The following is a 17,271-nucleotide window of genomic DNA, read 5'->3' on the forward strand; positions in this document are numbered from 1 at the left end:
TTACATACAAACCCGATTTAGTTTTATGATCAAATTATATTCTATCTAAAGAGTAATCTGAATTCACTAAATTCCAAACTTGAAGTAAGTCTTACATTCAGACCCTTTGCACTATGAATGCAAAACATGTACCTTTCAACTCTAGCAATCACAGATGAACAGGACAAGTCCAGTTCTTGTCTCTTCTGTCTGATTGCTGCATCGACTTCTGTGAATTCTGTACTGAAATACAAATTTCATACAAAAAGTTACAAAAAGTAATTTTGTACCACCATAATTTTCAATAATTACATCTATCGATGACCTTTTAAACAAAATAAATAAAAATTTAGCTGTATTAGAACTTTAACAGTCATGATGAAACTATGCATGGTTATTGTTTAGAGGGAAAAAGCAGTCATAGTAAACATAACAGTCCTAAATAAATGAGGCAGACAGAACGGAAAACAGGAGACATGTCTGTGGGGAGTTGAAAGATGGGAGGAACTTTGCATCCTTGGCAAAGTAATGCTGTTGCATGCATGGCAAGTTTTATTTTTCTTTTACACACTGCTGAAAATATATACACAGTATTTTTTTTTTTTATTAGGCCATATTATCCAAATAATATTCTTCTAGATTGTTCTTTTTCTTCCATCTTATCAACCAAGAAATATTTTTTAACACCGTTCTTATGTATTAGGCTCATTAAGCAGAACTGCTTCATGTATGTTTAAGGTATTCCTCTTGGAATCAAGAAACAACAAACCAGATTCTTTCTGCTGCAAACTAGGATATTTACTGTTAAGTGTTTTGCTAACTGCTGCAGGAATAAACAGACTAACCCTTTCTTACCCCAAGGCCTCAATTCAGCAAAGAGAATAAATATGAGCTAAAAATAAAACTTATTAACTTCTATTAAATCAGTGAGATTAAAAGCACACACACTCAAGTATTTCAATGTTGAGCACAGGACAGAAATCGAGGTGTGCCTGTTAACAATACTCATTTTAACAAGTTTGTGTTTATCCTTTAATAAATACAATCTTAAAAATATTTCAAGCTAGTAAATACAGACGGGGCAGAAGGAACTATAGCATCTACAATACGGTAACACATCAGTTTCTCTTAAGCATTAGTATATACTAACCAGTCATTTCTACAGCTAAAAGAAGATTCTTCATTGCTACCACCAGCCAGAAGTGTGCTGAAGAAATTAGTTCTGAAGCACTCATTCCAGCAGGTCTGTCTTCTGGGCTACAAAAAAATATATTATGAATTAAAGATATACGGAATAAAATAATTAACACATAATACATTAAGATGCACTGAATTTAAACCATGTCAGCAACACTAGCTCACAAAAAGCAGGCACCATAGTAGCTCCATAGTTATATGCTGAGATCTGCAGTTACACAAAGAAATCTTCTCCAAATTTTCAACACCTGCTCTTTGCAGATAAGCTTTATATCTTATATAGGCTTTCCACGGCAAAATCTTTAATGCTCCATGCAGAAATTATGAATAAATGAGCCTGATCCTTACTATTTCACAATTTCCACTTCTGCTACCTAATGAACCACAGGAGTTACAGCACTAGCACCTCCAGACAGAGGCCTTCACAGCAGTTCACTGAATGTTTAGTTTCAAAGTAACAAGAAAACCTAAACACAAGTAGCTGGGATTCTCCTTTGCCTTCAGGTAGTATTACAAAATGAAGATGGACTGGTGTCTGTTTACTGGGGCCTCATGCAAAGGCATAATACTCAGAATCCACTTCATATTTGAACAAATACCACATTCTATTGCAATTGTTAACAACGCCTAGCCACCCACTGAATGTGAGTGCAATTCCTTTTGTCTTGTGTCCAGCAAACTCTGCCACTGTGTACTGGACTGGCTGCAGAGGCCCAAAAAAACCCCAAACCACCACCCTCTAGACACTTTTTTCTAGACTACCGGATTGACACACTTACCTACATTGACCTGTTTTTGCCATTTATACCCTTTCACGTAAAGGGTTAATGCCACCTTGAATATGACCAAAACATTCCTGTATATAAATGTGTCCCAAGTATGCAGTCATTACCCATATGCTCCATCAAACTTTGGCACAGGGAGCTGGTTTTGATGGGAACACACCCTATTTCATCAGCGTGCAAATTCTAAGCTTCTCCTAAAAAGCTGTTGTTTTTAAGTTTTACTTTAAAAATACCATCATTGTGAACATTAACATTACTCTCTCCATCTAAAAAAACCTACCCAGATGTTCCACAACTATCCTTATGAGGTGGCGTTTAGTAAATCAGTGCTTTAAGTTCTTTTAAAGTTTGAAAGTTTACTGGATAATTCAGCCCTGTACCTCCTCCTGAAGGTTTTTAATGGTTCTGCTTTTGCTTATGCACCTTTTTGCAACAGGTACCATTTGAGACATTAATGCTAATAAATAGTGCACAATAAATCAGTGAAGCTAGATAAGAAACCATTCACCAATCCTGGAGAGAAATTAGATGCTGATCTACCATTAAGCCCTATCCTTCCAGTTCAAAACTCCTTCAATTAAATGAAAGGTACCTTTAACTTTACATGGTAACAGAACCAAAATTTCTAAATACCTGATTTGGAAGGGGAAGGCTGGAGCTAAAGATACCTCTGAGAACTATGGTGTATAAGCACCAAATAAAGTGACAACTCAGGCCACCAGCTACTGAAAAGACCACGGCAAATGTCCATTGCTTATTCGAACCAATTACTTGGTCGATTAGAACTATGTATTTTCATGAGAATAATTAAAACCTTCATATAATGGTGCTTGGTTAGCAGCTTGTAGCTGACACCATCTTCTTTTGATGAAGAAAGTGAAAAAAGGGTAGTTACAGTATCTTATAATGTAACAGCCTAATCTAAATGAAAATATTTCCCACCACAAAACCGTTTAATCTGAGAGAGAAGCTCTTATCACCTAGCACTATATCCTAATTATTATCTTCAAGACAAACCCCCCATAGTTTGAATCATACTAAAATTAACAAATAAAAGTTAACCTTAAAAATAAGCAGAAGATAGCTTCGTAACTGCTTTCATGAAAAAACACTTCAGATGTTTCATTATTAGAACTAACCTTGTTTATCTTCACAGACAAAGCTTTCTTGTTTCGTTTGTCATACAAAATATTACCTGTGTGCAATAAGAAACAAAACTCTGATCTTAAATTCAGCATTAGTTTTCAATTGTTGCTCAATATCATAAATGCAATGAGAGGTTAATGAAAATATATCTCAAGTGTATTTACAATGTATTTACATACAAACTGAGTAAAATTAAAAGGCATGCACCTTCACAATAGCTTGTTATGTATCAAGCTGTTTTCACCTCAGATATTTGCTTAGTTTCAGAAGTTATGAACACACTTGCCCAACAATTTCTATTAAACAAGCCTCTCAAAATGGCAGCCCCAAAATACAGCTAAGTGCTTCATGTGTCTGAAATCTCACAAAAAAAGCTTCCTGTGAATAAAAGCTAGTCAATAGCTGTGCACCGTTTGATGCAGAAAATGATGTTAGGTTGAAATCAAATCCACTTCACTTGTGACTGAAATTGAAGAGGCAGTCTTTTAAGTAAACTAAGGACAGTAGTTTCACATACTGCAATTTTGTTCTCTTAAGTTCCATGCTTCTATTCCTTGGTATTTGATTTTCATATCCAAATGTAAGCAATACTAACCATAATAAAATAATAAATTGGCTCATCAGGAAAGAAATTCTAGCATTCCTTAACAAAACCCAGCAATTGTAGTAAATTGAGGACAAATACCAACTTACTGTATTTTTTCTTCACAACTTTGCTTAACCTTGCTGCTAAGTGCCCTCTGTCTGGACATACAGCTCTTCTGCAAGATTAACAGGAGACATTACAGAAATTATTTCTGGGCACAGTTGAGCTGACAGTGCATGCACCCAAACAGAATCAGCTCTTATTTTAAAGAATATTTATTTCGTGCACTTAAACAAAGTTCTGATGGCTATTAAAACCTGAACTTGCATCATGTTTATCACCTTCCATATATTAAAAACCACAGTGCTTCAAAAAGCTTACAGATGGAAAAAAAGAACATCTATTTACACACCAAAATTTGATATCCTGCATATTAAATCCGAATGCCTTATTTTGCTTGATTTCAACATGTGAAGGTGTTATAACCTGGTTCCATAAATACTTTTAAGAATATCAAAGTCAATGGTGATTCAGAACAGTAAGAGGCAGAGATCAACCTTATTTTCTAATAAGACCCCAAAAATGGTAATTTACTTTCAGTTATCTTTTCTGTAGTGAAGTCTGCTTCAAATTCAATATCAAGAACTCTATATATCATACATCCCATTAAACCCTGACTTCAGATTATCACTATTTAGTGAAATTTGTCTGTGTAATCCTGAGCTTCCCCCTATACAATACAGCAAATGTGACAAGATAAAGCTTCTCAAAACGGGAATGCTACTTTCACATCCCCTCTCAATCTCATTAGAATAAAATCAGTTCTTGACTACTACCGTGTTTTATAGCAAGAGGAACACTACAAATGCTTATAACATACAAGAAAGGGGATGTTTGTTTAGATGACCAAAGAAAAATATATCTATTGTTAAAATATGATCTAGCCATAAAATCTTTATTTAAATTAATAAAAAATTTGTCAGAATGTCTTAAAAAATGCACTTTCACAGAACTCAATGCATGAAATACACTGCTCCTTACTTCTTGCTTCCTATTGTAAGTATTCAAGTAGGAATTACATCAGTGAAAAAAGTAAAGCTAAACTACCACTAATGGAAAATAGTTTATTTTAAAATAAACTTATTATTCTAGAATTTCTTCAGGGCGTACATTTTAGAACAGTTGACTTTTATATATTTCTGATTATTCCAAATAGAATACTTGAAATTACATGGATGACCAACCTCACAAAATTTCTTTTCTTAGTATGGCTATATTTTCCCTTATTGCAGGCGCAGTGTTTCTCGTCTTCCTTCCTCCTTAGTTGCTTTTCAACCTGAACCTGTATTGAAAAATAAAGCCAATTCAATCTAGAATCTCAATACACATGGGCTTTAAATTTATTCAAAGACTGTTAAGGTCTACAGAGAAAATAAGCTCAAACAGAAGAACCTGAAAACATTTCAAATCATTACTTTTTTAATCTCAGTTTGCGGATTTGATAGGTTTTTTTATTTGTTTTTCATGAAATGGGAAAAATCCCACCTCGAGATGTATATTGGCTATGCCAGAGATGCATACTAATTCCACAAGACCAAAAATCCCCGAACATTCAAGACTGCCATGGCAAGTATCTCAAAGCTATGCACTAACTTCCACTGAGATTTGGAAACTAAGTTTTTTTAAAACAAGTTGGTTGATCTGAATACATAAGGTTCATCTTGGGAAAATGCTGAAGTACCACTCAATTTCGAATACTTCCTCATAATTAAAACGCACCCAATTTTCCTCTGGAGCATAACAAGTTATGGATTTTACATAACATTTTTTCCTGCCACATCTTCAAAATTCTAAGAAAGCAATACAACTTTTTATTACATATTATGAAGTTACTTCAATGGCTACATTGCCATTGTTTGCGTTAGATATTCCATATTTCCTCATTCTGGAATCCTGGCTTTATATGCAACTCCTTAAGCTATTAGCACTCTAATTATGACTAACACAAAGGGAAAGCTGCCAATATCCTGATTGTGCCACTGCTAATATCGACCACCGTGTCAGCATTTCTGTGTACAAATTCCATCTACCCCTCTGCTCCAGTGGCTCTTTTTCAGAGCAGGACCCTTATTCTCTGCCCACCTGTTTACACTGCAGTTCTACAAAGAAAGAACCTTTCAAACTGTATTTTGATACAGCCTTTAGGCTTTTGCAAATGAAAACTTCAGTTTATCTTGTTTCAGCTACTTCCTTGTTTCTTTAGAAATAAAGAAGATAAAATATGCCAGCATAGTTTTCTATGAGAGGAAGTATCTGTGGCTGTCAGCATGCTTCCTCTGCAGTTGACTACCTGAGCCTCTAGAAGCAGAATAGTTAGTAGAAGCCTATTTTCTAAACATTTTGAAATGCAAAAACACCACCTTAGGAATGTCTTATAACCATAATTTCTCCACAGAATTTCAAAACTGTACAGAGAATTATCAGCATCATTCTATCCAAATTTTCCAGATCATTTATTAGAATAAAGTTTTATTTTCCTACTTGACAAACTAATCTCCTCAGCAATATTATTCAGAAGAATTGAAGGCTGAAAAAGAATCAGAAGTTTAGGTTGAACAAGGCTTAGCATTAATTGATTCCTCTTGCCTTCACGTATTTTTGTCTGTGAATTAGAGGCTGTGAACATAAAAGATTCACCTCAGCGAAAAAAAAAAAGGCAAGATTGTGTGCTACTTGATATAGCACTTGTTTACAAAACCTAGTTAAAAAACACGCTGAGACCAATTACTATACTTTTATTCTTGGATATATCAGGAACACTCAAAGATACTATAAAGTAACAATAGCAGCTTTGTGATTAGTATTATTACTGTAAACACTTGCTTTGAAAAAATATAATTAAGAATAATTTCTAGCTTCAAATATGTAATAGAAACATTAAAGCAATAATTATTTCATTAGGAAAGCTTATTTAACACAGACGAACTAATAAAAGGTTGTGGCATAACTTGTGTGTTCCTATGACTGAAGTTTCTTAAGAAAGTAAGCCTGGAACTTACCTTTATCTGCTCTTCTAATGCACCAAGCCTGCATACTGCCTGAAACGGTCTGCGATCAATAGGACACGAAGCCTGTGTCTGAAAAATTATTTTTCTTATTACAAAATTTGTAGTAAGTTAGGAAAAGTCTCAGTTTTCTATACTTCCATTGATATATATTTCTATACTTTCATTTCAATATATAAGCCATTACAGTAGCTTACAGAAGCACGCAGAATTACAACTTATTCACAGTAAGAATGTATTCACACACATTATTCAAACACTCAGTATTTTGTTTCATGTAAGTAGATTTCTCCTTAAGTGAAAATGTAAAGGAAGCAAGAATTTAACTCAGAAGTTGTGTTCAAAAAAGGAAAAAAGTTTCACATTAGTAACTATATTCTTTTATTTTTTAATCCCCGTTAGGCAATTGGTTTTATACCAACACGCTCATGTCCTTTTCATTTCTTTTTGTTCTAACATTTTATTTCTTCATGTTATTTTCAACAGAAAGTGTGCTCCCAAAATATAAAACTGGGAAGACCAACAGCAATCAGGGTAACACCTTCCCTCACCTTGCATATCTACTCGACTAGACTACACCTCTTTTTTTGCAGTCAGCAGAGAGAACAGATTCCCACATGCAGGACAACTAAAGTTTTACAAATTACTTTGCAAGACAACAAACTGAAAGTTATTTTGAAAGAAATACAGATTGGTTTTTTTCCTCCCCCAGTCACCTAATTGCCCTATTATTGAGGCTGCACTACATCAGGTAAAAGCAACACATAGAGAGAAGAATAAAACGTTATTGGCCATGGAATAGGGAAGCTTCAACTGAAGGTCCACCCAACTGGATCATGTAGTTAATCATCTTTCAGGGAAACCTATCAGATACTGAATTTTGCTGCTAGAGAACTGTTCAGTCATTCCCATTCCAGATATGTGTCTGGGAGGTGAGGGGAGTGGGCCTTCTTTGGTTGGTTGGTTGGTTTTGCCACTATGTCATCATGCGTGTCACCCCCCACCCCCACTGTGAGGTGAACAGGCTCAGTTCAGAACTCTTCTAATACAAATTAAAAACCAAAACCACACAGCCTCCAGCCCTAATTCATCCACTGAACAAGAACTACTATATGAATTGTATGCCTTTAAGAGGCATTCAATTACTGCCTTTATGAGAACTATCAGGGTATTACATTTTTTATTTATGCAAGCAAGACAAAGTATTAGAATTGCATAAGCAGCTATGAGAAACTTGCATGTGAACTCTGCCCTGAAATTCAGTGGTGAATTTAATTCTTGTCTTTTCACTGGGGCTTTCAATTTTTCAGTTCATTCTGTTCTTTTCTCAATTTCAGAGAGTGCTCAACTTTTTTCACTTACAGAGCCCCCACAAACCTCGAGCACACAGGAAGCTTCTGATTTCAACTGAAGTAGACAGAAGAGAGTTGGACTGATTAAAAAAAAAAAAAAAAAAGAGACACCAAAAAAAGCCCCCAAAACCCCCAGGGATAGTTTCATGAACAAGTTGTTGGACAAGAATGCAAGTTAAAGCCATTGCCTCTCCTTTTGATGCTCTGGTATTTTATCCTAACTAAAAACTCAGCCCTGTTGGAGAATATCCATTGTTCCCTGCAGTGTCATGGCCTTGGTTAAGAAAAGCATATTGGGTAATTAAGCCAGTTCCCCGAGGACTCATCATGAATCAGGTTTTGTCCTGTAGTCAAGGCAGAGCTACCCCACAGAACATAGCAGTGTATTGTTCAGTTGGGATATTTGATAGCATGCAATGTACTGTAACTGCTGCATCACCTGCAAACTTCAAGGTAAATACTTTGATTCTTAGATATACCAGACTGTTAAAGATAAGTAGGAGAAAGTTAATTTTCTTAGTAATTTTCAGTCTCATTTCAGGATTCACCTTAGCCGAAACGTAAGTTTTTCCAAGAATACAATCTGTTTCTACATCAAATTTACACATGAATATTAAGTTACGTTCCCAAGTTTAAGTCCCAGTAATTCATGTTTATTCATGGCAATGAAGTATCACGGAACACTAAGTGTTACTAGCAGCAATCCATTCGAAAAATGTTCACCGCTGTATTTTCAGTTCTTCCAGACAAATGTTGAACAATCACATAGTTATACATAGTAGTAGGAAAAGAGGAAAACATTCTGGAAGAATCAAAAGCTACTGTTCAGTTCAGGTATGCTCGGAAACAGCAGATGCTTTTTCCACTGCTACTCAGTGGCTTTTTGCAGCCCTAGCATTATCTGATAGTTCGCAACAAATCTCAAGAGAGATTCTAGTAAAGACAGGACAGTCTCAGGTGCACTTCTAGGCCTCCCAGCACAGTACAACTGCAGCGTAGCCCTGAGGAAAGTTAGAGGTTACTTCATCTGTATAACTCTTTTGTCTGCTAACATATAAGAACAAGCCTTTTAAATGGAACAAAAAAACCCCTTTCTCCTGTCCCTTTCCCCAACAGCAAGACTGAATTTGTGCTACTAAATAAAGGACTGCTGGTAAAAAACGTTGACTACATTTTTACAAGAAGCAATCACGAGGAGTGGTGACCTTTTATTCAACTCTTTCCTCTTTTTTTGAGAATATGGTTCAGTAACAAACGTGTTCAGTCTTCTTTCATCCAAGGCAAGTTAGCAATTCCTCTCTTCTGAGGCTTCTGTTCAGGTAGCATCAAAAGTAACAGTGAATGTACACTATCCTTTTGGGGAAATATATTCAAAACAAGAAAAAAAGCCCGAGATGGAATGAGTCCAAGCAGCAGCTATCACTTTTATTGTGCACACAAGGAAGGAGGGGTGTGGGACGTGTCACAACCTTAGAAGAACCACAGCTTCATACAGTATCTTTCTTTAACACAGCTGTTTGAAAACCAGAACATGTAGTATTTAATGTAATCATCAAAATCACTAGAAGCTCATAGCTGGTATTTGTGACTTGCTTTGCTTTTGTTGGAGAAACACAGAATAGTGGCTCAGCACACTTCAAAACGTCTTCAATTGTTTTACTCTTCATAGAAAACTACTCACAGTTCTCATATTAAAACTGGTAACTCTATAGTGAGTCATTATTTCACCTATCTTATGAAATCTGAAGAATTCTCTCCATAAAATATGTAAGCATTCATGAAATCTGCAACCCCTGAAAAGCTCATATCCATGAGCATGTGTGTGGCTTTAAGTTTTAAAAAAAATTATTTCATAGTATTTCATTTGTTTCTGATAACCCCTTAGAAAAAAAAAAAAATCCTGCTTTAGCTCCACAGGCATAACTTCATGTTCAATATTCCTGTAACTACTACAGCACCACAAAACAGTGATCTGTGCACTCAAGGAATAAATGACCTTATTTTAACTGCATCAGTTTCAAACAGCATTTGAACAAAGTGAGGTAGGCAAAGGGCTGAAGCAGTTACTATATTTCAGCTAGGAATTGTCAGAAAGCTATACAAACATGTGCAAGCTAAGCCCAAAGCATATTTGACCGATAAAATAACTTTGGCAGGTATCCCCATCTCATCAAGTAGTAACAAGATTTATTTTTTTATTTTACAAGCAACCCATAATCAAGTCTGTTCTTCAACTACTGTATTGAAAAGCTGATCCAAAAAGAAACACTATCCTGCACTCTTTACTACTTCTTTATTAGAGAGCCTGTTAAATAATACCAGACTCTCTTAACTAAATTCAGGCTTAAAGGCGATGTTTAGATTGTAAAAGTAACGTCTGTACATTTCGTTACACCTAGTAACAACAGTACACTAAAGAGCCTACAATTCCACCTCCAACTTCAGTGAAAAGGGAGACCGTAACAACACATGTAGTGAGAAACATTAACACCACCACGCAACAAGAAAAAGTGTATTTAAAGTTTTTGTAGTTATGCTTTAGGAAAGCACAATTTCTCACAGAAGCTCCTAGGGGGTTTTTTGAAATATCATTCATGGATAGTAAAGATATAGAGTGCATAAGAACAGAGATTCTAGTCCCAACACCTCATCAACAGGCCACCTAGGTGTAATTCTAAACAGCTGTCTTCTCTCTATCTGCATCATGCAGTTGGCTAGTCCTTAACTTCCAATACAAAATTGACACAAAGTGTTGACAAGCTGTGTGTCACTGGCTCTCATTTGACACTATATTATTGGAAGAACTGAAGTCAAACTCAAAAGCACTCAGGCTTCTGCACTGCACCTTAACATTAACATTCATAAGCTGCTGCATGAATGCACGTGATAAATCACAGAATCACAAAACGGTTAAGGTTGGAAGGGACCTGTGGAGGTTGCCTTGTCCAACTGCCCTTCTTTAGCAGGAAAATATGCCAAGAACAATTGTATACCACAAACAGGTCATTTGAAAAAAGATATCTAACATCTACATTTTCTGAAAGAGTTTGACAGTTTTTCTATGCAGCAGTTCTCAAATGCATTGTCTGCGTATGCATTACCTTGGACACACTTGAACAAGGCTTTTTACTCTTGTGGTTTTTAGATTTAGTGTTTCTTTGAACATATTTGGCTTGTGAATGTAATCTTAATCCTGCCCACAGTGGTCTATATTGCAGATCACTGTGGAGCTTATTATCACATAGGCTAATTCCTTCCTATATCCTTTAGGACAAAAGAAATCCAGTTCAGAAAGAATACACATTAAGAATTCCAGTTACCATACCAGTAACTGTTTACCCTCAGAATATACATGTGCAGTATACTCTACATAATCAATGACCCAAACATTACACTAACACAAAGGAAATGACTATTCTAAGAACAGAACATCTGCTAGAAATGTAATGAAAGACAGCTCTTCGTGCCAACTGCTTAGTTTTATTAAGTCAAGCACTGATACTGCACAGGGCCTTCCTGAATATGCCCCAATGCTTTGGAGAATTTACAGCTGAATGTACTCCTCTTTCAAATCCTCCAGATGAGGACAAATGAATGAAGGAAACCAGGTGCAAAAACTGAGAGATATAAGCTTAGTTGGGGAAGGTCTCTGAAATCTACGTCTTTTACACAATCACTGTGATAATGCAGACAACACACTGAATCTTTTCTCCAGCACTCTTCTCTCATGATGGTTCCTAAGAGGAATTAATATAAGAGCAAGGATAGAAATCTCCAGTATATTTATTAGCACTCTGAAGAACAGAAGGGAGGTTAAAAAGCCTACCATAAAGCAGAATAAATATCTATTTCCCCTAATTGAAGATCGTTTTCTTTGAAGAGAATACAAAATAAGTACAGTTTTCCTCTAATGCATGCAGGCAAGATACTATTGCTGCCAAAGCAGTTGCATTAGACCTAGTTAAGTTCCCTTCACATTAGCTTTACTTAAATGCTTTCAGAACTCAAACTAGACGACGTGCTTATCAACTGAAATACAAAATAAAAGCGTACCAGAAAAAAGAGAGTTTAAAAATTTAGTTTTAACCCAACTAGTTTTCATCTACTTGTGGTATTACAGACAACAGAAACATGTAGCGTAATTACTTCCTTTGGTATAACACAACAGTATCAATAGTGTTTGAAGACTCTAGCTAGGAGGCTTTTTTTTATGGGTTTTGTTGTAGCTTCTCCCTCCCCTCCTTTTTCTACATACAGCAATTGCCAAACTCGCTCTCTGTTATGTGGGCAGAATAATGTTATCAATCATGTACATGTTCTTTACACTGAAAGCAACCCTTCGCTTACACTATCGATCCTTCAGCACTCCCATTGAAGGCCGTGTCCAGTAACCTCAGCTCTGGATTTAGTGCCTTTTACTTTTTATGATCTTCCAACACATAAAAGTCTCAAGCTTGAAACTCTCCATCGGTAAATTACACAATGTCGGTTTACAGAAGCAGCTGACAGCTAGCACGGGATGAGGAACATTTATGTTACTCTTTGCATGCCTACTGAAAGAGACTTCAAGTGGTATCCAGCAATTCTTGAGAGCGCACTAGTTAGCACGGCCAAAGGCATACAAGGTGACAGTCTAATAGTGTAGCAAAGTTTAATACTGTAGGCAACTGAATTTAGTGCACAGTGATGCATTCAGATGCCGCAATTAACTTCAGTAAACATAGCCAAAGAGAGAAGAACAATTTAAGGGACATTTATAAAAACAACCCCTGAAAAACCAGTTAATCTGAAGACTAGTTTCTTAGTAGGGATCCTGGTCTCCTCCTCATTTTTCTTTTAGAAGTTGGACACCTTTGCTCAAAGGGAAACAAAATACAGCCCTGACTCAATTGCAATGCTACTTAATACTGAAATGAAATGCTCAATTTAGCCACTAGGATCTAATATATTAGATGTTCGTGGCAAATTTCCTACCCCTTTCTAGCCCATCATGGGATGAACCTAAGATACTCACTTAAAAGCAATTTTTATATTGCTTCTAAGTGCAAACATATCTATCTGTATTATCTTTCTTCATAAAAACCAAAATCTTCAAAGTGTTATGGCTGCTGCTTGCAGACAGAAAATCTGTTGGTACAGGACAGTTAACTGCAGTTGCAATGTTGAAAATCTCACATAGAAGAGGGAGCAGAATGGTAAACAAACTCTTACCGTCTGCCTAAACTACCCTGGTTTTAATTAACATCTACACAGTTTTATATAAAAGCAGTGAGCCTCAGCAGAACAATGATTATGTACAATTTGGAAAGAAGACTTTAAAGTAGTTGCTTGTGTTATATTTTGAAGACCAGATGCAACACAGAAAGAGTGGAAATATCCAACTTGAACACAGACTGCTGGCAAAATCTTGAAGTGTATGGAGCATAACTACAGATACACAAAAGAGCGCTTCAAGTAACGTGTACAGTACATTAAAAAAGGGGGGGGGAAGCCTAAAGATTTCACTTCATCTTACTGTCAGTTTTGTTGTTCTCTAGCACTCAAACAGGAAAACAGTGGTTTTAAAACCAATTTATACCCAATAAAAATACTTAACCTTTAAACAGAATCTGGTAGCTATTTTTTTAAAGAGCAAGTAATTTTTGCACCTTCATTATTCAGAGTGCTTAAATTTGACTACTTGTCAATTATTTAGTTTTTGTTAGTTATGATCAACCAAGAATTAGCAAAGAAAGCTAAACCTTATGCAACACTTAAAAAAAAAACCAACAAAAAAACCAAAACAAAAAACATTTACTCACTAAGTATTAATAGAGGACACAAAATCCACAAGGCATCAGCATGTTACCAATGGCTACATGCTTATAATATGTTTCAATCATTCCAAGCTATAAAACCTCATATGCTTCTCACAGCTGAAGCTTCTGAACATCTGTCAGTTTCCAATGTTTGGTTTTTTCTACCCCCCCCTCCTCCACTACTTTCAATTAAAACTATGAAGTTTCACGAGCTCAACAGGTCCAACTGTCAAGCATCCTCAGAACAGGAAGGCTGGCTGGTTTTATCCATCAGATGTCACTAATGGAAAGAAGCAGAAGCCTTACATAGCTTTAAAAACAACCCCCCACTGTTTTTATGGCATCACATCCACTTTACCTGTAAACTCTTTAAGAGCAGAAGTCTCTTTTATTCTATTTGGATAGTACTTTGTGGTAAAAAAGCATTGACATGACAAGAAAAATGTTACATCATTCTCTTGCCTCTCTGAAACAAGAAAATTTTCCTTCCTCATTGGGCTTAAAAGCATCCGTTAGACAATGTGAACAAACTCAAATTCAGCAGCAAGCCCTTCATCTACCATACATGTCACTATTTATTGTCTTTCAGTTGCCATTATAACAACCAGCTAAGGAAGTCAGGATAAAATTGTGGATGAGAACTTCCTGTTCCCTTATAAATAAAAGCACTGCAATTAATCATTTGCAGAGCAGAAAATCTGGCATCAGGAGATTTAGTTTATTATCTAGTTTGTGAATCTAAAGCAAGTTTCATCTAATAACCTTGTTTTAATATACTGAAGTTCACATAAAATCTTCAGGAAGAAGTGATTTATGGTACTGTTAGCCTTCAGCAATAAATAACACAAAAATCAAGGTTAAAAACATAGTAAGTAAAAAATAATACATGAGTATATTGTATGTATACATAGAGCGATGCCAACCTAATAAAGGACATACTGAAACCAAAGTCCTTATTTACTTCAAAAGGGAATTTATTGTGAAAAAACAAGGTAGCAACCAATTCAAGTGCACAGAAGCAGGATGAAAAACAGCATCTCATTTGAGCACACCCACCCCTCCAATATAGTATAAAGCAACTCTATTTTGATGCTTTATATTGACAATTGAAAAACTTGCAGAAAAGGTAAAGATACCAAAGACTCAATGCAATACTTACAGGGCACATTTAAGGAAAAAGGGATTAGATAGAACAAGATCATCAAGAACTTCTTCAACAAATCATTTAAGGTTCCAGAACTATCTAAAAGTTACTGACACAGATCAAGTCATAGCCATATTTAGCCACAGCCATATTTAAATTGATTTTTTTTTTAATTCAGAATAGTACTAAACCTTTTAGCTGAATTCTCTTTAGAGCTAGAAAACTAAGGTTTTATCAGACTCATTTTGTAGACTAACATGAAAATATATCAGTCCCAGCCCTAAGAGTTGACAAAATGACAAACAGCATAAGGGATAACAAAATTAAGCTAATGACACTGCAGTATTATGACATGTACATAATACTGTCTGATCTTCCAAACAGCCAACACCAATTTTTACCAATCCCTAATCTCTAGAAACCATGGAAGTCAGGATGTAGTGAAAAAACCCAAAGTACTCTATTGCACTAAGGACAAAGTTTCCTATGATCTGTTTATAAACTAGCCACTGAACAACTACTGTGCAAAGTCAGAATGCATAACTTATTTTCTTAAATAAAAAAACTAACAAACCAAAGCTGTAGGCATTAGATGCAGTATATTTCACTGAAAAATAAACCATACACCTTGGTTCTCAGTCTTACCTCAGCCCATTTAAGAATACAAGTCATGCAAAAGGTATGACTGCAGCTCTCAGGAAAACCAATCTCTTGTTCTAGAAGGCAGTTCAGACAGATGGGGCATGTGTCACCGTCATATAATGAAGTAGAACAGGAACAGCTTTCTTCATTTTCTTCACCTGGTATTATTAACATTGACACTTAGAATTTTTGACAGTTTTTGAAACAAAGTCCTCCTAGACTTTAATCATAAGGCAATAAGATAGAATTTTCTGTATTTAAAAGCAAGTTAATCAAGTTTTCAGGTCTAATACAGTCAAGACACTGCCTGGGAGTAATTAAAGGAATGTATTTCAGGTGGAAACCACTAGGCACCATTTTTCATAGACTACTGTATCAATATTTGCCATAAAACAAAGGAAAGTTAGCTCTAGTGCTATTTAAATAAAGAAAGCAGTGTTTCCTATTGGTCACAATGTCATTTAGACACCGTTCTCCTGAGTTCTTTCTCCTCGGACATCTGCACTCTCTCCATGAAATAAATTAGACCAGCTTATTCTGTATTCATTATCTTATATACACATGGTCTACCTTCATTTCAGTTTATCGGTCTTTGAACTATTTTAATCTGAACATCTTCAAATATTTACCTAATCATGTACATTAAATAAAAAGTGCTCCCAATTTTGTTAAAGTTAGGAACTGTTTTCAGGATATAAAAATGCAAGAACTTTTCTTCAAGGAATTTTACTCTAAATTAATTATTTTTTCTGAATAACAATTGCTATCTCCATTTTTGCTCTGCTACTAGACATCAACAAGTTAAAAACAGAAGAGACAAGAAAGGATCTGGAGACCCCACTGGCCAAAGAAAAATATTATGCTAAGACAGTGGTTATGTTTACATAACTTCTTTCAAAACAAGCAACAAACTAATTGAGAACAAATGTAAAATCTGACCTTCGCAGCTTGAACCTGAATAATGTACTTGAATATTTTCACACACACAGACCTTACCTTCCATGCCTTCATGCTTCTGACCCTCGGTATCTTGAATACATTGCTTTCTGTTCTTCATCGTCTTTCAAAATGTAGTCTGGGAAATACAGAAATAGTTTACGCAGTTATTTAGATTGCAACTTGAAAATAAAAATGACCACTGTGGATTTAATGAGTGCTCTCCCAGTGCTTTCCATTTCATTACACCTTTGTACAGTAGAGACATGTGATAAAGAGTTATAAATCATTTGCAATCTGTTTACAATTTATGAGCATCATTAATGCGTTCTAGCAACTGGTACTTCCAACTTGGAAATTGTTTTTGTTCAACAAATACAAAGACCAGCAACGGTGCTTTTATTTTTAAAGGTTAAATGCATCGCTAAGTTCCTATGCGAACCACCCCATCTAACAGCACGGTAACTAACATCTGCAAATTGCCCTTCACAAACGGTTGAAGCAACAAAATTAAACACACAAGTACCAGAAGAGTTAGCTGCTTTCACACCAATCATCACCAGAGTAGTGACAAGTGAGAAAAATGAAATCAGCTTACATTTGCTTGCTTCTTGCTTTTGTCATACAATTAGAACTATCTG

The 17,271-nt window shown here is 35.6% G+C and overlaps 1 protein-coding gene across 4 annotated transcripts in view; it reads right to left on the reverse strand.

Moving 5' to 3' along the window:
- The window catches only part of SCAF11 (SR-related CTD associated factor 11), a 51,568-nt gene that overhangs the window by 18,456 nt on the left and 15,841 nt on the right, over nucleotides 1-17,271 (reverse strand). For 2 of the 4 annotated variants that reach the window (XM_030479868.1, XM_030479869.1), the window contains exons 2-9: nucleotides 16,691-16,769; nucleotides 15,698-15,852; nucleotides 6,753-6,830; nucleotides 4,938-5,035; nucleotides 3,801-3,868; nucleotides 3,101-3,156; nucleotides 1,130-1,236; nucleotides 133-222 (exon numbers count right to left, since the gene is read on the reverse strand). In XM_030479868.1, the coding sequence (XP_030335728.1) occupies nucleotides 133-222; nucleotides 1,130-1,236; nucleotides 3,101-3,156; nucleotides 3,801-3,868; nucleotides 4,938-5,035; nucleotides 6,753-6,830; nucleotides 15,698-15,852; nucleotides 16,691-16,751 (713 nt within the window). In that variant the 5' untranslated portion in view covers nucleotides 16,752-16,769. Of the gene's footprint in view, nucleotides 1-132; nucleotides 223-1,129; nucleotides 1,237-3,100; nucleotides 3,181-3,800; nucleotides 3,869-4,937; nucleotides 5,036-6,752; nucleotides 6,831-15,697; nucleotides 15,853-16,690; nucleotides 16,770-17,271 lie in introns of all 4 variants that reach the window. The other 2 variants (XM_030479865.1, XM_030479866.1) reach the window with 1 other exon arrangement.

Source organism: Strigops habroptila, chromosome 3 (genome assembly GCF_004027225.2).
Source record: "Strigops habroptila isolate Jane chromosome 3, bStrHab1.2.pri, whole genome shotgun sequence".
In the NCBI taxonomy this organism is placed as follows: Eukaryota; Metazoa; Chordata; class Aves; order Psittaciformes; family Psittacidae; genus Strigops; species Strigops habroptila.